This window comes from Trametes versicolor, assembly GCF_000271585.1.
Source record: "Trametes versicolor FP-101664 SS1 unplaced genomic scaffold TRAVEscaffold_13, whole genome shotgun sequence".
Taxonomy (NCBI): domain Eukaryota; kingdom Fungi; phylum Basidiomycota; class Agaricomycetes; order Polyporales; family Polyporaceae; genus Trametes; species Trametes versicolor.
In genome coordinates this window covers 867,494-889,265 of record NW_007360333.1, presented here as the reverse complement: position 1 = coordinate 889,265, position 21,772 = coordinate 867,494, and the positions used below count along the sequence as shown (strand labels likewise).

The 21,772-nt window shown below is 56.7% G+C and overlaps 7 protein-coding genes across 7 annotated transcripts; 3 read left to right on the top strand and 4 right to left on the bottom strand.

Annotated features, from left to right (window-relative positions):
* Positions 1-1,435: 1,435 nt before the first annotated feature.
* Positions 1,436-3,506, bottom strand: TRAVEDRAFT_61110 (uncharacterized protein). The gene is made up of 4 exons (XM_008046128.1): positions 3,051-3,506; positions 2,970-2,984; positions 2,147-2,442; positions 1,436-2,073 (listed from the first exon to the last, which is right to left on the bottom strand). The coding sequence occupies exons 1-4, from the start codon at positions 3,202-3,204 to the stop codon at positions 1,525-1,527; spliced, it is 1,014 nt and encodes a 337-aa protein (XP_008044319.1). The 5' UTR covers positions 3,205-3,506; the 3' UTR covers positions 1,436-1,524.
* A 1,176-nt stretch (positions 3,507-4,682) lies between these two features.
* Positions 4,683-6,017, bottom strand: TRAVEDRAFT_61109 (cleavage and polyadenylation specific factor 5). The gene is made up of 8 exons (XM_008046127.1): positions 5,946-6,017; positions 5,865-5,891; positions 5,636-5,809; positions 5,369-5,549; positions 5,217-5,292; positions 5,073-5,145; positions 4,978-5,019; positions 4,683-4,919 (listed from the first exon to the last, which is right to left on the bottom strand). Exons 1-8 carry the CDS (start codon positions 5,963-5,965, stop codon positions 4,898-4,900), a joined length of 615 nt encoding a protein of 204 aa, XP_008044318.1. The 5' UTR covers positions 5,966-6,017; the 3' UTR covers positions 4,683-4,897.
* A 414-nt stretch (positions 6,018-6,431) lies between these two features.
* TRAVEDRAFT_155533 (alpha/beta hydrolase domain-containing protein) lies at positions 6,432-7,741 on the top strand. Its single transcript, XM_008046126.1, has 4 exons — positions 6,432-6,542; positions 6,616-6,713; positions 6,770-6,927; positions 6,986-7,741. Exons 1-4 carry the CDS (start codon positions 6,488-6,490, stop codon positions 7,617-7,619), a joined length of 945 nt encoding a protein of 314 aa, XP_008044317.1. The 5' UTR covers positions 6,432-6,487; the 3' UTR covers positions 7,620-7,741.
* Positions 7,742-9,168: 1,427 nt separating this feature from the next.
* Positions 9,169-9,798, bottom strand: TRAVEDRAFT_134912 (uncharacterized protein; the record flags this gene model as incomplete). Its single annotated transcript, XM_008046125.1, has 1 exon — positions 9,169-9,798. A coding segment is annotated over one exon (630 nt), but the record flags the coding sequence as incomplete, so codon positions are not given.
* Positions 9,799-13,953: 4,155 nt separating this feature from the next.
* TRAVEDRAFT_135277 (uncharacterized protein) lies at positions 13,954-17,565 on the top strand (the record flags this gene model as incomplete). The annotated part of the gene is made up of 19 exons (XM_008046124.1): positions 13,954-14,251; positions 14,304-14,379; positions 14,434-14,515; positions 14,572-14,683; positions 14,739-14,814; positions 14,873-14,911; positions 14,975-15,147; positions 15,214-15,351; positions 15,406-15,463; positions 15,519-15,565; positions 15,618-15,705; positions 15,770-15,802; positions 15,859-15,959; positions 16,017-16,193; positions 16,244-16,696; positions 16,760-16,822; positions 16,874-16,978; positions 17,034-17,459; positions 17,513-17,565. 19 exons carry the CDS (start codon positions 13,954-13,956, stop codon positions 17,563-17,565), a joined length of 2,598 nt encoding a protein of 865 aa, XP_008044315.1.
* Positions 17,566-18,092: 527 nt separating this feature from the next.
* TRAVEDRAFT_155527 (cytochrome b5) lies at positions 18,093-18,861 on the bottom strand. Its single transcript, XM_008046123.1, has 5 exons — positions 18,565-18,861; positions 18,446-18,514; positions 18,325-18,385; positions 18,254-18,267; positions 18,093-18,203 (listed from the first exon to the last, which is right to left on the bottom strand). The coding sequence occupies exons 1-5, from the start codon at positions 18,848-18,850 to the stop codon at positions 18,136-18,138; spliced, it is 498 nt and encodes a 165-aa protein (XP_008044314.1). The 5' UTR covers positions 18,851-18,861; the 3' UTR covers positions 18,093-18,135.
* Positions 18,862-18,997: 136 nt separating this feature from the next.
* TRAVEDRAFT_174832 (uncharacterized protein) lies at positions 18,998-21,152 on the top strand. Its single transcript, XM_008046122.1, has 10 exons — positions 18,998-19,344; positions 19,394-19,547; positions 19,608-19,758; positions 19,812-20,027; positions 20,088-20,097; positions 20,148-20,205; positions 20,256-20,328; positions 20,385-20,530; positions 20,585-20,674; positions 20,724-21,152. The coding sequence occupies exons 1-10, from the start codon at positions 19,188-19,190 to the stop codon at positions 21,118-21,120; spliced, it is 1,452 nt and encodes a 483-aa protein (XP_008044313.1). The 5' UTR covers positions 18,998-19,187; the 3' UTR covers positions 21,121-21,152.
* Positions 21,153-21,772: the final 620 nt, after the last annotated feature.

The window sequence follows — 21,772 nt, the reverse complement described above, 5'->3', positions numbered from 1 at the left end:
TTGTTTACTAATTACAGTGTTTGTACAGACATATTCCAGTCGCCTCAGGTGATTATCCACAAAAAGAATGAAGCCAATAGGACCTATGGTTGCTGAGATATTGCCTTTGCAGTGGAGGGAGGCAGAACCTGAGGAGGGGTGTCAGGGGTCCGAGTCTGTGGCAGGTTGATTAGATGCCAACGAGATTAATCTGGGGCGAGATAAAGAGAAGCGCCCGATAGATAAGATTAGAAAGTTGGCAATTGGTAGTTGATCGTGAAACTGCGCGCGACCTAAGTACGACCTCAGTCCGACCTCAGTTAGCCGAGGTTTCACTATCAACTATCAACTTTCACTTGCAGCTTGCAACTCGCCAGGGGGATCTGGCCGCGTTTCCAAGGATTTCAAAAGGTACCTGCCTTATATGGTCATTAGGCGCCCACGAAAGTTGCAAGCTGCGAGTTGCACATGCGCGTAGATTAAATGTACAATATCACCGCCATAGGCAATGTTCAGGGCAATGCTGGACTTGCGATGGGTAGAGCAACCCAAGCGGTCTAGATACAGAAGACAGCGGGTGAGAAGAACGCAACGAGTAGTCACAATGGAGACGTCTGCTGACGGCCTCCGTCGAATTTTGTGAGTTTGTCTAAATGTTGCTCAATTGACAATCTCTATGCACTACTTAGCCGTCCGAAGCCGCCTATCGCCAGTCCGAGAATCATGAACTCGGCATAGGAGCAGCGGAGCGCCCTCGCATAGAAGACCGTAGGGTGACACTGTCAAGTATGGGGCCAAATTCGGGCGGAAATCAGTCACTGCGGCAAGTGTAGGTGCCCGTCCGCGACTTCTGTTCGAGTGGACTAGATCTGTGGAACGGCGACGATGCGACGATGCCGCCTGCGGTCAGACGCAATATTCACCCACTCGCAAGTCCACATGGTAGATCTTGCGAAGCGCACACCGCACTGACGTGCGAATCAGTAGTAAGCCGACGGCACCCGCCGATGATGTGGAGCAGGCTCCTTGCTGGAAGGCGACAGGTAAAAAGTATGTGTCTGGACCTCGGAGCCCTGAAAGACGGTAAGTCATTGATGACAGAAAGACACGAGGTAGGCTGCTACCAGACTCAAGTATCTCACCGTTAAGATTATGACTACAGGAGGACGCAGGCGCACCCAAGGGCCTCGGGTCGGGCGGGTAGATGGCACAGCTTGTACATGCAGCTTCGACGGTCGAATTCGGGTACAATCTACGGGCGAGAACGTCTATCACATCCTAATATTGGGTGTCTCTTCTTAGCTGCGAACCAACACTATGACATACCTTTTGAAGACCAGGTTAGCAAAGCTACTGACGGCCTGGCGTTAAACACTTCGGGACGGTCTCTAGAAGGTGAGACCGCAAAGAGCTGGGGCTCAGTCAGGCAGTCGCGCGCGATCGACACCACGCAACGGGTCAATCAAATGCCCATATATTACAACAGCTACCTTTCGTAAAAGTCGTAAGGCCCAAAACCCATGTCCGCGCGCTGCCCACCGTGCCCTACAACGGCCCAGAAGTGCCCGTGGCCGCCCCCTCCCCAGCAGCGGGATTTGAAGCCGCTGCTGGCGGCTCCGTATGCGACTCCGACTCAAAGGGTCGCTCGAGCGGGACCGCACACACGCCGAACTCCATATATGGCAGCTCAGGCGCAGCGTGGCCGTACTCGCTCGCCTTCTTGGCCGCCATCGACATCGCGAACGGCATGCTGATGAGCACCGCGACGCGTACGTGCTCGTCGGCGGATAGTGGGGAGGGTGAAGACGTTGGTGTTGGGGTGCGTGCGAATTTCTCCGAGGGGTCGGGGCTGAGCACGCGCATCGTGGTGGAGGAGGGTCGGGGGTCTGCCGATGGTCGAGGGGCGACCGGATGTGATGTGGGGGGTGGCGAAGGGGTAGTTGAGGGCGAGGGAGATGGGGTTTGTCGGTGTCCCCTGCCGGGAAGGCGCCATCGCCAGAAACGGGAAGTAGGTTGGGATGCAGGTGAAGGGGGCGTGGGTATAGTAGTGTCGGGTAGTGGTCGTGGAGGTCTTAACAACCTGCACGATACGGGCTATATGTCGTCGTATATGCATCACTCACCGGTCAATGCCTAGAAGCAGACGATGCAGCAAGAGGGTACGCACCAACATCCTGTTCCACTCCACCACAAGCCCATCCCAGAACACCGCTCTCCTCTTCTCCTTCTCGATGAGGGAGGGCCTGCCTTCCCCCTTCTCCCCTACCCGGACAACCTCATCCTCCACCTCCTTGACCAAATGGACTTCATACATCTTCGGTTTCCTCCCGACGCGGACTCTGACAGGCGGGACATACGTCCCGTTCGCAATAGCCTCCGCGATGAGGGCGCGGTGTCGCCGTCGGATGACATATGACCGGGCGATGATAGTGGCAGATACGACCAAGAGGAGGACGAGCGTGGCTGAGATGAGGATAGATTCAGCAACGGTCGATACAGTAGTCATGGCGTGGGATGAGAACGAGGGCATCAGCGTAGGGGTGTGTGTGCGCGTCGGTGCATTCGTGAGTGTGGGCGTAGAGGCAGACGTAGCAGCAGTCGTGAGGGGGTTCGTGAGCGCGGCCGAGGATAGAGACCACGAGAGTGTGCACCTTCGCGTAAGGTCATCGGGAACGAAAGAGGGAGGCAACGGCGCGTTTGCGAGGTATGTATACGCTCACCCCCGGGCTCGGAAGGCGACTGGGCACTAGGGATTTACGGCGCCGTCGAGATGCTCGAGCCCCGCACGCAGCTGTGCGATCGAGCCTCGTCCAGCGCCCGATCCCGTTCCGACCACTCTCAGTCGTACGAATGCGTACCGGATGCGCCCGATTCGCCCGGAGCGGCCCAGCCCCAGCCTGCGCCCTACGCGCCGCTCACAAATCCGACGCACCAACGCCCACTTGTCCAACCTCACGACATGGCGGCTGCGGGCGGACGTAGAAACTCACCCAGAAATGTGTATACTGCGAACAAGAAGTGTTTCCGCTCAGCAACGAGGCGACAGGATCACAGGGTGGGGGCACACGTACAGTACAGCGACGCTGATGACGTCAGGGGCGCGCCAGGAGGGCTCTGCTGGCCGTTCTGGCCATTCTGGCCTCCAGGAAACTGCGAGCCTCCTGGGAACCCCGAGGCCTGGCTCGGCGGGAGGGACGAGGACGGGGAGGGCGTCGTCGAGGACATCGGGGCAGAAAGACAAGAGGGAGACCAGCTGCAGAACCAGACAGAACGGAAAGAGAAGATCAGGCGCAGCCCCGGGCAGGGATTATGCACACGTCCGAGGCGCCGGGCGATGGTTATGAGAAATGGTTCCGTCGCAACTCGCTCCGCATGAGCATCCCCGACCCGGTTTCGCGGACGAGATTGTATGCGGTTGCCGGCGGAGGTGCGATGCCGTGCTGTGTTGGGCTCACACGTCGTTTCTGGTCGTGACGCAGCGGCGTTGCTAGAACGCACGGCGAGGCGCACGCTGATGGGTCCGCGGGACGGATTAGGAGCCGCAGTAGTGGGGTAGAACAAGTCTGCGAATGAGGACGTGCGATGAGGTGCTTCAAGAGGCGTAGTGCGAGCGCCTGCGTGGGATGGTGGGAGGACACGACCGCAGAGGGCACCGAGGACGAGAGTGAATCACGGCAGAGCGTTGAGCCCAGAGAACCCGAGGATGGATGAGGAGGGAAAGACACACGCCTCGTTGCCGAGAGCTGCGCACTGGCAGACGGTGGGATAGCGGGTTCTATGGAAAGCCGACATGCGGAGTTTATCTGGCAGTCATCAGGTCGTCTTCTGCCGTCCTGTGTTTAGCTCCGGCAGGGAGCAGATGCAGCTCTATTTTCGAGTTCAGTGCGAGGCTATGCAAGGTCGAGGAACAGGCTCTGACACGGCAGATCATTGCTCTCCTAGAGCCTCGACTCAAGGCTCGTATGGTAGCCCAGGACGCTTCGCGGTGATCATGTCCTAAAGCCTGCCACGAGATTTCTGCACCTGCAGGCTGCAGATGGTCGGCAGACGCCGTGACTGCGGAGGTCATGGGAAACATGCATTGCCTACAGCGGCACGATATGTCGCCAAAGCAACATCTCGATACACACCTCTGTGGAGGTATGATACTTCCGATGCTGATATCAGGGGAAGTAGATACCACTCACCAGCCAACGAATTCCACTTTTCTCTCTCCCCGAAAGACGCGTCGTGGGTTCGTGTTCACGTCGGCATCGAGGCAGGACGTTGTGAGTCGTGGGCACGAGTTTTTGTGCGTGTGAGACGTGCCCCGTCACGGTTTGAAAAGCCCGCGGATGGTGACCTTCCCCGGGCCCGGCCTGACAGAGACGCGTGAGATGACCGAGGTTTCGGTCAAGGTTTCATCGTTGCCACTGGACAGCGCAAGGCTAACACGCATCGGAACATGGACCCGAGCATTGTCGAGTTGTTGCTAAGGAGGTAGACTGCGTTTCCGCGTTAACCAATCATGTGTATGCCAGTCTCCAGAGCCTCAGGTTCTTGGTGTGCGCGCAAGACTGAGACGGAGAGACGATGGTAGACGAGAAGCAAGAGTTGCATGGCGTCGGGCGCCCATCACGCTCACTGTTTAACCCGTCAAATTCAACCTTAGCACTTAGCTTCTCCACTTCTATGTTGTAGTAGACGATCATAATTCCTACTGGGACGTACTGAACTATTCTTCCATATGCAAGGCGACTAATACACAAAAGGCTCAGCGAGCGCGGTAGTACAATTCTGACAGCGATCTATTGACAGCGAGCGGAACCACAGACACGACAGAGGGATGCAGAACGGGCGACCAATTAGGAGGGGTTCCGGGAGGCTACGAGCGACGATAGGGAGGGAGGGATGAGCGGGACTTTTGATCCTCGCCGCTCTACTGGTAAATAAAGTTGTACCTGAGAAAACCACGTAAGCATGTTTGCGCGTGAGCAGCGTCGGATCGCCAGTACACACCGAGAGAGGAGATGAGGGATGGCAGATAGTTGAGGCCCGTATCTGTGTGAACGGTCAGGCACGAGCAGACGGCGTATATAGGCGCATATACCCACCTCGCTGCGTTATCGTACAGCTCGAACAGGGGGATTGCAAGGAGCTTCATGTTCTTCGGTACGGCCAGGACCTCTGCAACACGCCACAACGCCTCAGCCTCAGTCACCTAGGTCCGCCCGCGAGACAGGAGGAAGGGGACGTACTGCGTTCGGGCATTTGCACCAAAAAGAGCTTCTTGCACTCTTTCGGCTTCGTGATGTGCGCGGGAATGAAGGGGTACTATACCACGCATTTAGCACTCACAATCGTTCGCCGCGCGTCCCGCCGCGCGGCCGAGATGAACATAAACACGCACCATGAACGTCTCGAAGTTCGGCCGCCACCACTGCGCGAGGCAGTCTCCAATCTCCCACTCGTTGTCCACGCCGTGCGACGCGTTGAACTGCTTCGAGTCCGTGGGTGGCGCAAGGCGGTCGTCCAGGCGCTTCTTCAAGCCTTCAATCTCGTCCTCGCCCGGCTTGAGGTAGTCCCCGGGCCTGCATGAGATTCAGTCGGCATATTCCCACGTGGTATAGGAAGGCAAAACCGTTGACGAAGAATGCAGTGCGGGAAGACGACGTACAATTTGAAGAACGCGTTGGCAATTTGGAGCATGAGGATGTGGGGGTGCCCGTGGTCGTGCACAACGAGGATTCCTTCGACCGTTCGCCGCATACCGAAGTCCTCATAGTTGTTCTGCAGACGCTGCAGGCGCGCAGACACAGATGGGTCTTCTTCGGGCTGCGCCTCCTTCGTGCTAATGAACGCAGACGCGTCAATGTGCCATTCGGGCGTAATGGACCCGTACACACCTAAAGGTGAAGTTTGAGAGCGGGTATCTGCGCCATGTCGATGAGAAACACATCTATAAACTTGAGTCTGAAGGTACGTACAATGCGATCGTGTTCGACATGATTGGAGAGGAGTTAGACGAGGACGTCGTCGAGAAGGACGGTGAGCTCGCCTCCAAGCGCGTCGAGTTTGCCTGTGACAAATTCGTGACAGATACGTGATGAATTTGTGACTTTATCCGTCACGCAGTGTTTCGGTCCTTGAATTAGCGCCCTCTGCTTCCTCCTACATCCTCGATTCCTCCTGCTGCTTCCTCCTCGGGCTCTTGTGACTGCATTCAGCTGGTTTGGTCAACAAAAATGACCTAATACTACTGTGTGTTCCCTGTGATGACACTGTCACCGGCACCTCGACTTGCTGTGATGGCCTCCTCAGTACGCGTCTGATAGCGGTGGGAATTGCTAGTTTACCCCATGACCGTGTAACGCTTGCACGGCAACCTGGAAAACCCCTTGTGCCGAGTTTATGAGAGAACGAATAGGGCAGACTCTCTAGGTTGACCTTTGTTTCCGCTCTATTGTGGTGGTGATCTATCTCGTCGCCCCTCATCGTCTGTCCAAGCCCTCCGTTCTAGCTGCCGAGCATGGAGGTTGTAGCTTCTCTGACGGACACCGAGATCCCTCTTATAATCCAGCCTAGTAAGTGCGAAGCCCTCGATCATCTTCCCATCGACCCGGTATCTAAACCACCATCCTCTGCTCTTCTTCGTAGCCGTCGGCGCCTTCATACCTATCTTAGAGTCCCACAGAGCCGAGATTGAAGGTGTGCCCCGCAAGACATTCCGCTATGGCGAGACGGAGAGGCACAACGTAAGTCACGCCCTTCCACCGAAAGCCGATGGCTCATAACTCATCTCCTGATGCAGCTAGATGTATACTATCCGTCTGCGGAAGCATCATCAGGAGGCTCTACTCCTGTCCTCTTCTTCATCTACGGCGGAGGCTTCGACTCGGGCACTCGCCAGTTCCCTCCGCCGCTCGACCTCGGCTACACGAACGTCGGCGCATTCTTCGCCAAACGCGGGTAAGCCACCTCCTCCCCGCCTTACTCACCCGCTTACTCACTCACGACTTACCTCCAGATTTCTCACCGTGATCCCAGACTACCGCCTGGTCCCGCTGGTAAAGTTCCCGGGACAGGCCGAGGACGTCCGCGACGCGATCGCCTGGTTCCTCGCCAACACCGCCTCCGTCGCCGCTGCCGTGCCCTCCGCCGAGCTCGCGCTCTCGAACCCGAGCATCTTCCTCATGGGCCACTCCGCGGGCGCGCACATCATCACCTCGCTCTTCTTCCTTCCATCCGTGCTCCCTCTCGGCTCGCCCGTGCGCGCTGCGACGCGCGGCCTCATCCCGCAGGGCGGCGTGTTCCGCTTCGAGTGGGAGAAGCTGATCACGCGCCCGGGCGTGCTCGAGGACCTGTACGGCTCGAAGGAGACGGCGCTTGAGTTCATGCCGATCGCGCTCGTGGAGAAGGCGGATCAGGCGCTCATTGCGTCGCTCCCGGACGTCTTCGTGCTGGTGAGCGAGCGCGACCCCGAGCGGCTCAAGGATCAGACCGGCGAACTGGTAAAGACACTGGGGGCTCGCACAGGGAAGGACGTGAAGTACGAGGCTATGAAGGGGCATAACCACATCAGTCCGCATTGGGCGCTGTTCAGCGGCGAGGGCGAAGAGTGGGCCGTGCACGTTGCAGAGTGGATCAAGTCCAAGGTTTAACTTACTGTCGGGGTGCACACGTTTTGGAAAATCATGAAAGAGGTATTATTCTGCGCTGTACGAGTAGGCGAGATTAAATATGTACCAAGTACGTGCTCGGAATATACAAACAGATGACAATGTCAGAGAAACAAATAGCTACAAGGGTAGGGACGGTATCACAGTAAGGAGAAATTATAACGCGCATATATCAATCATATCCAGGGTAGTACCTTCTCAGAAGGTTTTCAGTCAGGAACACTCACCACCGCCCACTCGCCTGCCACCGCTACGGGCACCTCCTCCCTCTGGAACTCTCTCAAGACCTGTTGGAACCTGAGCGTCCACCAGCCGCGCTCCTCCCGCTCTCCTTGCGCCCTGTCCTCCTTCTCCCCGTGCTCTCCCGGTCCTCCGCCCTGCGCAGCCGTGGCGAACTGCATCGACGGACTCTTCGGGAGCGGAAGCCCCGAGGATAAGATGCCGACAAGCGACTGTCGTGTGTCGAGTTCGAGGTCGTCGGTGATCACGGCAGGCAGCGCCGGGTAAGACAGCCCGCGCACTGTGTGGTGGTAACACTTCCGCAGCGCCTTGACAAGGTCGTCGGGTTTGGATGTGGGATCCAGGGAAGGTGGAAGGCAGAGCGTGATGTCGATCGGAGCAGTGTTCTCGACTGTGATGCCGGTGTCGAGCTGGTCTGGCGGGATGGGGATGAGGCTCAATCGGACAGAGCATTCTGTGGAAATAATATGTATCAGCGATGTTGTTCAGAGACGATCTCTCTGCACATACCTCCGGTCTCTGTCACCCCAATAATTCTGGAGAGTCCGATACTGTCAATGAGACGCGACCGTTGCTCCTGGTCCCCGTCCTGAGCCCTGCCATTGTTACTAGTGGCATTCGGCACAGCCAAAACGACCAGATCGGAGAACACCATGACGTTCAGCGGTACCTCTTCGGCCTGAGAGACCAAAGGGGTGCCTTGAGTTGCGCGCGCCTGGGGAGACCTCGCGTGTCCCTTCGAGCTAGCTTGTCCCGGCGAGCGTATTCCTGGATAGTGGTCGGAACGTGGAGTCGCTAGAAGCGACGCACTCGATGCAGTCGAGGTGGTGTCGAAGGTCTGCACAGAGAGCGCGGACGACGCGGAAGAGCCGAACGACCCTACACGCGATCGCCGCGCAGTCCAGTCCCGTATCGCTGAAGCCAGCTTCACAGACGTCCGTTCTCCACGGGCTGGACTCCTACCAGGGGCATTTTGGTTCGAACGAGGGGAGAAAGCATCGCTGGCTGCCGTCGGAGTACCGCTTGAGTACTGCGCGCTCCCCTCGTCGGACCGGGATGATTCTTCCGCTTGTACCAGCATGCCGAACCAGAGCAATCGACGGGAGCGCCTAGCGAGCGCTTGAGATACCGGCAATCCGTCGATGCGCGACGAGAGGTCCTTGACGAAGTCGTACTCCTCCTCGCGAGCCTTGACTTCCTCCATCACCCGTACGGCGGTGCGAGTTGAGTACAACAGAGACGTCGTCGCTAGGTAATCCGAATGTCCTCGAGGCGTCAGCTCGTAAAGACGCTAAGAGATTCCTTCAGTCTGACTCATCATCAGGATTTGCGAACGACGTACCTGGAACACGTCTAGGTAACTCCTCAGCCTTGCGTAGGGCTCATCGAACAACTTTTGGAGGGGCCACTCGTCCTCCGCTCTCTCCCTCTCTGCCATCCTCAGATACTCGCCGAACTCCCCTCCGTCCTGTTCCGCGTGCCACCGTACAACCTCCTTCATGCCTTCGAACTTCGCCAGATACGGCATGTACGTCTCCAAGCGCGGAACGAAGCCCTTCAGCGTGCCTGCGACGCGCTGCACGATCGAGCCCGTCTGCCATATCGCCGCCACCGTGGAGAGAGCGCGCGCGATCGCAGCGTGCAAGTTCACGATGTCCTCGATCCAGTCAAAGAGCCGCGCGATCTCAGCTGGGAGCCCAGGGAGCCATGCACGGGACTCTCGCGAGCGCAGGGGGAGTAGCACTGTACGGACGACGCGCCGAGCTGACCTGACGAAAGCGTTTTCCGAGGTGCAGAAAGCATAGACCAGCTCTTGGCGTTCCATTTCCTCGGGGCCATAGTGTCGACTGAGGGAGCGATAGACGTCGCCTGAGAGAGTAGACTTCCAGGAAGTTGATGGCTCGTGAACCAGGACCTGGGGCGGAGAAAGCGGGGCTTCCTCGGGTTCGTGGTCGGAGACGGGGCTAGTATGCTCTTCGTACTCAGACGGTGGACTAGATGCAGTAGACACAGAGATAGAGACAGAGACCGTGTCAGAAGAGGGTTGCCTAGCGTGTCGGCTAGAAATGCCTGTGGAAGCAGTGCGTTGCCTAGAGCCATGAGGATCCCAAGAACCGTGGTCCACCAGAGGCGTTCTATCTTGCTCCCGCTCGTTTTCATAGCGTCGATGTGGGCCACCTTTCGTCCGTGCAGTCTTGGACTCTAGAGCGTCGAAGAGAGCTGCTGCACCCTTGCTGAGTTCTCTGCTGATCCGCACCTGCTCTTGCCAGCCAACATCAGCTACAGAGAGGTCGCTGTCCGCCCTAGATAACACAGGAGCCACAGAAGAAGCGCTGCCCAGACGTGAAAGTGGTGCCCGTTGAACGGCTTCCGTTTCATCAGGGGTGGTGTTACCGCCGTAGGACAGAGACTCGGGAATGCCGAACCCTAGCCGTTCACGAGCGCTAGTGTCCTGTGGCCTGTGCGAGTGCCCGTTAGACGTCCTAAGAGACGGAGACAAGAGCCGAGACGACCGAGAGCTAGACTCATTAGGTTGTTTTTGACGAGAGTTTCTCTTGGGAGGGGGCGCGGCTTCCTGGCGGGGGTCCCTCCGAGATGTCGGAGATCGCTCATAGCTGGACTTCGAGCGTGTATGGGGAGGCTTCCTGGAGGTAGGGAACTCCTCCGCTGCGGGTTCGCGAGGACTAGAGGAAGCAAGCAAAGGAGATCTGGAACGACTACTGCCTGCCGACGGGGAGGGCGATCGGCGGTCTGAGAATGCGCGTTCGTGCACGCCTAACGAGCTCGAAGGCCGTTTCCACGAAGTTCGGTTCTGTCGTAAGGAGACTGGAGACCGGGCGCTCTCTGCGGATCTGTGGTCCTCTGGCCTAGGAGAGAGCCGATAGTCGTCGCCATGCCTAGTCTGAGCCGCATCGTAGATATCGTGATCGGAGTACGTCGACTCATCATCGCTTTGGCTTGCCTCTGATTCGTAGACGGTGTTCCCCTTTCGGTGCAAGGGCGGTGCCCGAGGGAGGGAGCTCGGTTCCTCCGATGGCGTATTTCGCAAGTCAGCCGACCCGCCTATCGCCAGCCCGCGAATGCTACCACCATCTTCGCTCTCGCTCTGGACGAGCTCGCTGTCGCCGTCGAGATCACGAGTGCCGCCATAGTCTCGATGCAAGCCATCAACGATACCCCGGAGAGCCTCCTGGCGTGACCGTCCCTCAGAATTAGCCTGTCGGTGAGGTAACGGAGACCGCCTCTGGAAGCTGTCTTGTCGTGGTGGGTCATCTGCATATATGCTGTCATCATCATCTTCCACAAGGGCGGGTTCGTCCATGATGAGAGAGTGAGCATCTGACTCGTCTTCGTATATGCTAGCTTCATCGTCGTCAATTGGAAAGCGCCCCCGATAACCGAAGTCTTCGTCCACCTTCAGCCCTAGGCCAACTGCCATAGAAACTTGACTCCGCTGAGGACCAGAAGAGATGACGCAAGCATCTCTATGCGTTTGAGACCTTGAGGGCTGCCGGCTGGGTGCGCGAGACGTTGTAGCAGCAGAAGGCAAGGGTGTCTGCTTCAGCCACTGCGAACGACGATTGCGAATCTTCGCCTCGTGATCGCTCTCCGATGAACTCGCAACGATCACAGCGTTCGTGACCATCAGCCGACCAGGGGTGAGCGCGCGCCCCACTTGTCGCTCTAGCTCTGAGCCGCTGTCATTGGGTACCGGATAATCCTTTCTCGATGACTTCGGTTTGGGGAGCGAGCTGTGGATGTATGGGGAACCGGTGGGTCTCTCAGGTTGAGGAGTCGCGAATACGGAGTATCGATGAGTGTTCTGAGGCGTGTTCGGGTTGGATTTGGACCTCGTATCCGTCTTTCGCTTCGGCAACGCAGAGGGCACGTTTGGTGGGATCGGCTTGAGTGCAGGGGATGGCGCTGCCGTGGCATTGCGCGAGCGATCGTTCCGAACCCGCTGAACCAGCTACACGACAATATGAGGATATAATAGTGATCGAGGGAATATTGACGTACACCTGTGCCTAACTCCGGCTGTGCATCCCGAGGTGAGATACGAGGTGTTCTCGAGCTGAATGGCGGAGGTTGGGGAGATGAAATACTTGGAGTAGTGTTGGGAACCCCACGTCGCGAGGGAGACTTGAGCGCTGATTTGGGGGTGGGGGATGCTTGCGTTCGCAAGCGTGGAATATTTGTGGCGGAAGGAGGCTCCGGAGTGGACCTTGGGACACGGGTAGACAAAGATGATAGTGTCGGTGGCGCCTGGTACGATTCGGCAGACTCGCTCTGATCTATTGGATACTTTGGCGACTGGGTCATTCTGTCCACAGTATCACGGAGGGATGGAAGTAGGTGGGCCTCGAGGAGAGGCAAGCCTCCAAATTGGCTCTTACGCTTGTCGCGCAAGTCTCTATCCTTGTCTCCTTTGCTGTCGGATCTAGCCAAGGACGCTGTAGAGCGCTTACCGGAATTTCTACCAATCAGCCGACCGACTGCTCCGAAGTGGGAGGCTGTGTCCGCGGAGTCCGGAGAGGGTGTTTCGTCCAAGGCCGGATATGCTATGCTCGAATGATCCAGAGCGGGAGAGTATTGCTCAAACGAGGCGCGCATATCTCCAGAAACAGGTAGACCAGCAGCTGCAGCATAGTGGGATGGCGGTAGGAAAGCATGTGGGCGAGTTGATTGTGGTGTGTATATTGGCGAATCGGCAGCAGGTGCAGGCGAGCGCGATTTACTTCTCGCATGAGATCGACCGAAGTGCATGAAGAAAAAGACGCAGAAGACAGCAGGATGAATCGCTTGAGTAGCAGGACGCTCGAACGTGAGGAAGAGGAGAAGTATTGAGTGAGAGTCGAGCCGTGTTTTCGAACTTGGCGGTGCGTGACTCTGTGACATCCCAATTTGGCCACATCACCGCTTTTCCGTGCCTGGAGCGGAAAATCAGCGGACCCTTCTCGACCGCAGATCTCCAAGTAGATCTGCTAGGTCGGCTATTTGCACTCCTTGCCAGTGCATGGTCACCTCCCTTCGACTCTTACCACCTCATTCTCCTTCCGGGACAGTGTCGCACGTCCAGCGGAGCTGAGTCCAGAGAGCATCGCCGGACGCTTCTTGGCAGTACTCTCCTCAAGCCAGGCCTCAGGTATGTACCAGACTGCCATTGGTGTTTGATAGGCTGTACTCACCGCGGTATCAAATTCATTTGTCCGATCGCGACCCCACAGCGTCAAGCGCGCCTCTTATCTCGGTCTGGCCGGGTTAACCTCTTAACCACCTCTCCGGGCCTCAGAAGTCGGGGAACTCCGACAGCCTCTCGTCTTCGTCCCTCTTCCTCCTCGAACTATCGAACGGCGACCAATGCTTTGCACACATACACCCTAATGTCGCGCAACCCTTCTACCGAGCTTCCTGGCCCAGGCTCTACTACGCCTTCAATGGCGGCGGTCACCTCCGATGACGCTAGTTCGCCTGGAACGCTCGACATAGACGCGTTCCTGCGCACGCAAGGTGGCTCACCGATTGCACGCGCTGGGTGAGTTCAGTTTTTGTCGCCAGCATCTCCTTATGGGCCAGTTCTCAACCCGAGATTGCTAGGCTGCTGAGCCTTCAGCCCCGAAGTTATGTATCTTCGAGCTCGAGGTCATCTAGGCCGCGATACGTCCCTCCCGCGGCGCACACCCAAGACACCATACGGGACAGCACCATGGAGATCTCGAGCATACCTCTCAAGACGCCGTCTCAACTTTCCGCACACTCACAAGAAGCGTTCATATTTCCCGACGTGGGCGCGTCTCCCAACGAGGAGGATGAAAACGTGCTCACCCCCGCGTCGCTCACCTCCGAGCTGTCGTTCAAGCCTGCGGAAGACGTCACTGACCTCGAGGCCTCCACTTCCACGCTTTCAACGCACCCAGCTTCCGGGGAGATGACACCCAGAGCTCCCCCGAGCCCGTCGCAACCATCTGGCTTGTCTCTGCTTCTTGCTCGCCACGACGAACGCTCCCGACCCACAACAACGTCTCCTACTGCTGATTCCACGACTGCAACGCCAACACTCGAAAGACCAACATATATGGGCGCTCCTCTGTCAATCGTACGGGAGAGCCGCAGCGCATCACCGACCTCGGAAGAACCGTTGCATTCCAACGAGTCTGTCCCACTTCTATCCGACCTTGAGGCAAATCACCAGACGTATCACACGAATGGTCACGCTCAACCAGAACCTGTCGGGAAGCGCGGCACGAGAGGCGCAGTCAAGGATATCACTCTTCGAATATCCAAGGGTTCCGGTCCCGTGCTGAAGGACGGGTTGAAGTCAATCCCGGCCGTCATCCTCGGCACGCTCCTGAACATTCTAGACGGCGTATCCTGTACGTCAGAGACCTTCGGTTGATGCCCGAGGCTCAACTGACCTTCTCATAGACGGAATGCTCATCTTTCCTGCTGCCGGCGTGTTCACGGGTCTCGGGGGAGCCGGTGTTTCTATGTTCTTCGTCACGTAAGTCCTCATACTCGAGTTTTCCATATCGCCCGTCTGACCGGCTTCGTCTAGCGCGATCGTTACCCAACTCATATATTCGGCTGGTGCGAGCGGGTTTGCGGGAGCCAATGGCAGTATGATGATCGAGGTCGTTGTGAGTAATCTGCTCGCACAGCAACCTTACCTGCGCCTTACATCATCGCTTTGCAGCCCTTCTTCCATCTCATCGCAAACCAGATAGCAGAAGATGTTGGCGAGGACAAACCTCGCGTTGTGATCGCTACCACGATGGTCGCATTTGCCTTCTCTTCCATTTTGACTGGTGAGTCGATCGTCTGGACATGTGGTTGTACACCGCCCACCTGACACCCTCGCAGGCATTACATTCTTCCTTCTCGGAGCGCTGAGGTTAGGTTCGCTGATCGGATTCTTTCCGCGGCATATCCTCGTAGGGTACGCCATAATGACCGGGTATATGCGGCACCTTTCACTGATACGCAGCATTCATAAGATGCATCGGCGGCGTCGGCGTCTTCCTAGTCATCACCGGGTAAGCATAACCGTTCACTTATGATGCGATATTCCAGAGTCTCTAATCCCGGTTTATGAACAGGCTTACCGTTAGTACGGGGATGTCAGACGATGATTTCTCGCTCTCCTTGGGGACCTTCAAGTACCTCGTCTTGAATGCGCACAACCTCGTCATGTGGCTGCCCGCATTCGGCCTCGCCGTGTTACTACGCGTTATCACTCACAAGTGGGACCACCAACTCATATTCCCCATCTGTGAGTTGTCACACCTTGCTGCATCGCACTTGTCGAACGTGGCTGAGCTATTCTGCCCTTCTCTAGATTTTTGTATCATTCCTGTGATCTTCTATATCGTAGTCGCCGCAGGTCATCTCGACCTTGTGGCACTGAGGGAAGCGGGCTGGCTGTTCGACATGGGCACCTCAAGGGAGCCGTGGTATTACTTTTACTCGTTGTACGGTGCGTGGGTTCAACTCGCTTCTCCGTGAGCATACAGCTCATCCTAGGGCGTAGACCTCAAGGCGATGGACTGGCCGGCGTTCTGGGCGACCATGCCTACGCAATTTGCTTTGTGAGTGATATATTTTGTTTGGCGGTGGGGTAGTTCAGCTAATCGAGCGAGACAGGTTGTTTTTCAATATCTTGCATCCGCCTCTCAACGTGCCCGCGTTGGGTGCGTCAGCCAACCTTGCAAGTGCTTACCGTGGTGCTCATATTTAATCTAGCTGTCTCGCTGCATCACGATGTGAACACTGACAAAGAACTGGTCGCGCATGGGTACTCTAATTTGCTTGCAGGCTTAATTGGCACAGTGTAAGCAGTATTCGTACTCTCCGTGATACAAGATTCCGCTCGCTGACGGCCACCTGAATTACAGTCCTAACTATCTCGTCTACGTTAACACGTTGTTGTTCGTACTCGTCCATCATCGTCCTCCTGTGACGAGAAATTGACGCATATGTGCAGGTTTTACCGTGTGGGCGGCGACACTCGTGTCTCTGGTTTCCTCCTCGCGGGTGCTACCACAGTCCTTCTGCTGGTCGGGACGGGGCCGATCGCATACATTCGTGAGCAATTTGGCAGTCTTTTTTTGTGCGCATGCTGACATGTGGACTTTCCTAAAGCCATCATGCTGGTGGGCGCTCTCATCTTTGTGCTAGGCATCGACCTCGTCAAGGAGGCCCTCTGGGACACGCGGCATCGCGTGAGCACCTCGGAGTACATCACCATCGCGAGTATCATGCTCTGCATGACAGTGTGGGACTTCGTCACTGGGGTGCTCTTCGGCATCATCGTCAGCTGTACGTTCCCCGCGCATATATCCCGCCATCCATCGCTCACAGTCCCCCAGGCATCTTCTTCGTCGTCCAAAGCTCGCAGCGTCGGAGCATCCGCGCGCTGCACACGGGCGAAAGCGTCATGTCGACCGTGCGTCGCCCAGGCGCGCACCGCGCATACCTGCGCGAGGTGTCCAAGCAGACGACCATCCTCCGCCTGCAGGGCTTCATGTTCTTCGGCACGATTGCGCACGTCGAGGAGGCGATTCGGGCGCTACTAGACGAGCCCACGTGGCGCCGGAGCCCGATCCGCTTCCTCGTGCTCGACCTGTCGCTCGTGGCGGGGGTCGACATGAGTGCCGCGGAAGCATTTGTGCGCGTGCGCCGACTGCTGGCCGGAAAAAAGGTTGTGTTGGTGCTGTGTGGGTGCACCGTTGACAGCCCGGTCGGACGCGGACTGGGCAATGTGGGTCTGTTGGAGATGGGTGGCGTCGAGCTGTTCGAGACGTTCAGTGATGCAGTCGAATGTGAGTTCTGCTTCACTGGACTTCATCGGGGAGAACATCTTGCTGATGTCCGCCGGTTTGTAGGGACGGAGAACATCTACTTGAGAGCGTGGTTCAGGGCGCAGAAGACTGAGACTCTTCCAGTCGGTGAGTGGGAACGTTTCCTTAGTCATACCTGGTGTCTGAATATGCGCGCAGCTCTGCCCGGCCGACAAGACAATGTAATTCCGTTCCACGGGTCGGTAATCGACAGTCCCAGGAGGACAGCACTGGTAGATGCCGGCTGGCGGACGATTGCCCGTGGTTAGTCCCCTAGCACGCACTCTCTACGTATGCTGTGCTGACATCAATTTTGTAGACCACAGTCCTCCCGATCCGCTGGATGCCCGAGAGCCATTCAGCACTTTAGTTCGCGCCTTCTCGTCCTACGAACCGATCGACCGGGACACCTACGCGCCGCTCATCCCGTACCTCTTGCGCATGTCCGTTCCCGCGGGGACGGTGCTGTGGAACCAGGACGAGGCCCCGGATGGGCTGTACATTGTCGAGTCGGGCATTCTGCGCGCGACGTACCGCTTCGCGGACCCGACGCCGCCGATGGTCGAGTCGATGGTGCCCGGGACGATTGCGGGCGAGCTGTCCGCCCTGTCTGGGCTGGAGAGGAACGCGACGTGCGTGGTGGAGCGCGCGGCGGTAGTGTGGAAGCTCAGTAGAGAGGACTTAGCGAGTCTCGAGGAGGCGCACCCGGAGCTGGCGCGGGCGTTCACGAGACTGGTCCTGAAGGGTAAGCTTCCTCATTCGCGAACTTGGGGTGTCGATACTGACAATATCTTGCAGTGGCAAAGTTGGATTACGATATTCTCATCACGGCATTGGCTACAAGACAATAACGCTCTACGCAACGGACGATTTCACGCACATAAGTATTTACAATCTAGCAACCGAGGCTGTAGCAATAGACCTAGATGCAACGTTCATGATACCTAGTATGAATCGCGACCTCATTTGTACGGTTTCTAACATTCGGAGCGACGCACATACGACCAGGGTTGTTCTCAAAAATGCAGTCATGCTTACTGTTGTATCTCTGAGTTATGATATTGATGGAATCGGCCGTGGATGTGCAGCAGAGGAAGGCTGAAGCGCCTCCTAAGTCCTCTTCGTCGTCGTCTTTGTGCTTCGTGTTCCACATGTTGTCACCGTCATGCTCTGAACGCAACTCAAAGGAGGTTGTTCTGTCCTCTTTGTACGCCGAATCTTTGCAACGTCTCGTCCCTAGACGTTCAAGGGACCCTCTACGACGTCGACCAACCCGACGAGCTAATAGGAGCACAACTGCACGAATGCCCTTGAGAAGGTTCTCACAAGAGTTGGCCGCACAGTTGCGTCGCCGTCTTTTGCAGGGATGCAATATCAATGGGGCTAAAACGACGCATGTTGAGAGGTGTACGTAGCACATATCAGACCGCGTCATTCTCGACAAGCCTTCCGCATACGATGTACTTGCTGGAGAAATGCTCCATCCAACCTGGCGTGGCGTCAGCAGCTGCACCATGTCATGCTGAGGGATAAACGCACCCTTCATATTCTCGCTGTCGACCGCATCGAGAGGGTCAGAAAAGCAAGGATAGCAAGTTGTTCCGACTTACATCTCCTCGGCAGTGAGGTTATCGAGCTTGTCCAGAGGTTGGTCGATGGGCGTGAGCATCTCTGTCCAGGACCGTCAATAACGACGGGATGTATGCGTACTGTGAAGCTCTGTATACGCACCTTCATCGAAAGACTGCTTCGCCATGCCGCGGGACGCGTCGCGTCCGGCAAAGTTGGCGTACATGCCGTCTTGCTCGGCGTGAGACACGACTATCACCGCAGAATTAACGAGTACTCACTCGGTCCGTAGAAGTTCCTCCCCGCCGTCACATCGTACACCACGCCCTTGATCGCGAGGAGGATACGCTTCCCCTCCTGCCCGTTGAATGGAGAGAGGGTCTTCGGGGTGTACGTTTGGTAGAGCAGCGTCGGCGGGTGCGCCTTGGGCATCCAAGTGTACCCATTCTTGAACTCGTTCGGGACCGTCTTGGGCACCGAGCTCGACGGGTAGATGATCCGCTGGATAGAGTACAAGATATAGAGCAGCAGCGCCGTGTTCACGGGGGTTCCGAGGTCAAACGCCATGGTCGTCGTGGTTGTCGTCGAAGAGTATCAAGACGCCGAACTGTGCGGCAGACTCGGACGTATGTTGTCATCATCGTGGTGAGAAAGGGTGAGAAGCGAGCCGGCGAAGGCGCGCGTGTCGAGCTCGCGGCCCGCCATCATCCTGCAGTTGTTCCTGGTTTTTCGGAAGTCGTTGCACGCGTTGCACTCTGGTCACGACCTCGATGTTGACCATGATGACCAGGTCATGCCACCCGAAATTCTCCCTTCAAGCGGTCCGCACACAGCCAAGCTGCTGCTCAAAAGGCAATAGCGACACTGGTGATGGCGCACGAAACCACCCCCCTCGCTCGCAGTGATGAGGGTCTTCTTCGCGACGCTCACGCTCTTTGCGTGCGGAGCGTGCGCGGCAAGTCTGCGCGTGGTGTATGTTACGACGCTAGGACAGGACCCGCAGACGGTGAACAGGCTGAATGGGGAGTCGTTTCAGCAGGACGCGTTGGTGACATTTAATGGTGAGTGGCCTCTTTTTGAGAATCAGGCGTGCACTAAACTGGTTTACAGGTTACCAATACGCCGCGTTCTATGTGAACGACGCCGTGAACGCGTCCGTGAGGCATCCGTCGCTCGCGCGCAGGGCTCTGAAGGGAGACAAGACGTCCTGGGATTCCTTTTCCTTCGCGGACTACAATCAAACTGAGGACGACGGGCACGACATGTAAGCATGTGTTCCATAATCGCGCGGGGAGCCTTTCCTGAATTTATTGCGCCACGCAAGAATATCCCTCGGAATATCTCGCGGAGACGGCACACTTCACATCGGATTCGACCAACACGACAACGACTTGAACTATCGCGTTTCCAATGCAGGGGTCGCCACAAACCCTGTAGAGACGGAATGGTCATCTTCAGTGTTTGGTCCAGTTCTGGTACGTCTGGTTAACCACATTGTGCACTCCTCTCTTGACCTTGGTCTGTATAGGATCATCTCCCGGGACTAGAGTCGCTCGACAAGTCTGTGTACTTCATAAATGTCACGTATCCGCGATTCTTGGCGGTGCCGACCTCCCAGCAAGAAAACAACGCAGGTGCGGACCTCATTCTGGAATTGCGGGTCGGGCGCTCGGGGCTTGGCGACGATTGGTTGTACAAGTACACGCCCAACGAGGGGTGGGCGCAGATTGGGAGATATCTTGAGGTTCGAGAGCAATCGTCTTCCGCCAAACAAGTGCTTATCAGACCCTTCTCTCGTGTCCAGGGAGTCAACAGTAAGTTCGGACCTTGTTAGCTGCCAGCAGCCGGTTGATTCTCCTCAAAGATAACGCATACATCAACGGCATCGACTTCGACCCACGAGGAAACCTGCAAACCACCTGGTACGCGCTTTACAATGTTTTTGAAGGCGCATATATTCACTTTACCGCAGGACATACCGTGACTTTGTCAATGATACTGGTCAAAATGTCGCTGTGCAGGCCGGCCCCAACGGTCCCGAGAACGTACGCGGTCTCTCAATGACCTACAAACGTTTATAGATACTCATGACACCTTCCAGAATCACGATATGAATTTTGCGTTCAGCACCGACCTCGGCGAGACGTGGTTGAATAATTGGAACCAGACTATTGCGAACATGACGGCGCAGCTGCCGATCGTTCCCGTCTCTGCCGGTATCACGATCTTCGGTATTCCGAAGTACGGGTGAGTAGATTAGCGTCACCTTCAACCGGGGGGTCTCTGCTAACGACGGCGCAGTGGAATCCTGAACCAGGAGGCACAGACAGTCGATAGCGAGGGTCGCATCCATGTCCTGAATCGGGAAAACACGACCGGTGTCGAGCAATGGTGCGCCCAGATCGTTCGCCTCCCAATATTCCGCTAACCGTCACGTCAGGTACCACTACTGGCGGAGCACGACTGCGCACTGGACGCGTACGCCACTTCCCCTCGCCCCCGAGCTAGTCAGCGCGAACAACATCACCGGCACGCCCACCGTAATCGGGAAACGGGGCAAGCTTGTCGCGCCCCCAAATTCACCGCACGGCTCCCTCCTGGCTATCCTCCCGTCAAATGCGCCGAACTCGACAGCGATTACGATCTTACGCAGCACCGCGGCTGGACACTTCCGCGATTGGGAGGCGGTATGGGAGGCGCCGAGCGGGTGCGGATGGGAGCCGCTCTTCGACAGGTATAGGCTGGACACCGCTGCGGGCGGGGATGGGATCTTGAGCTTGTTCTTGGTGAACGGGACGGAGATCCAGGTGTCGGATTTCGACCTCGGGGATATCTAGATGATGTTGAGTTACAGGCCGCAGAATGTGAGCGTACACAATTTGTATCGCGGTATGGGACATGTGGTGGTCATCGGACGCGTCAACGTTGCCATCGATGCTATAGGGTCTTACACCTTCCAGAAGGTCAGGCGGCATCGCGCTGCCGCTCTGTGGATATCTCGACCTCATCGATAGACCCAGACAACATGGGCCCGGTGTTTGTTCACACTGTGGGAAGGATCTACATTTGTTAGAGGTGTTCGGAACAGGAGGGAGAGAACAACTGAAAAAGGTGTTCTTGACATTTTTGTGCGCTGTCGAGAATAAATGTGCAAAACACCTCAAGTAGACATTTTTACGCCTCTCACAGGTGTTTTGCACGCTCATTCCCGATGTGGAGCACAGTTTCGCAACATTTCTTCAAGGTGTTTCCGACGGTGCAGGGACAGTGTTCTCAACACCGATACTCATTGTAGGTCACAATATTTTCACTGGTGCACAACACTGTTCGCAGCTGTTATGCACGCTGTATATCAGTTCCAGCTGCGCCGACCATGCTCCGATACATTTGACGATAATAATTGATTATTGGATTATATCACTACGTACACCCGTTCTCTTCGCCCCCAGACGACGGTCTCGCAAAGCGCTGTGCGACGCCGGCACGCGC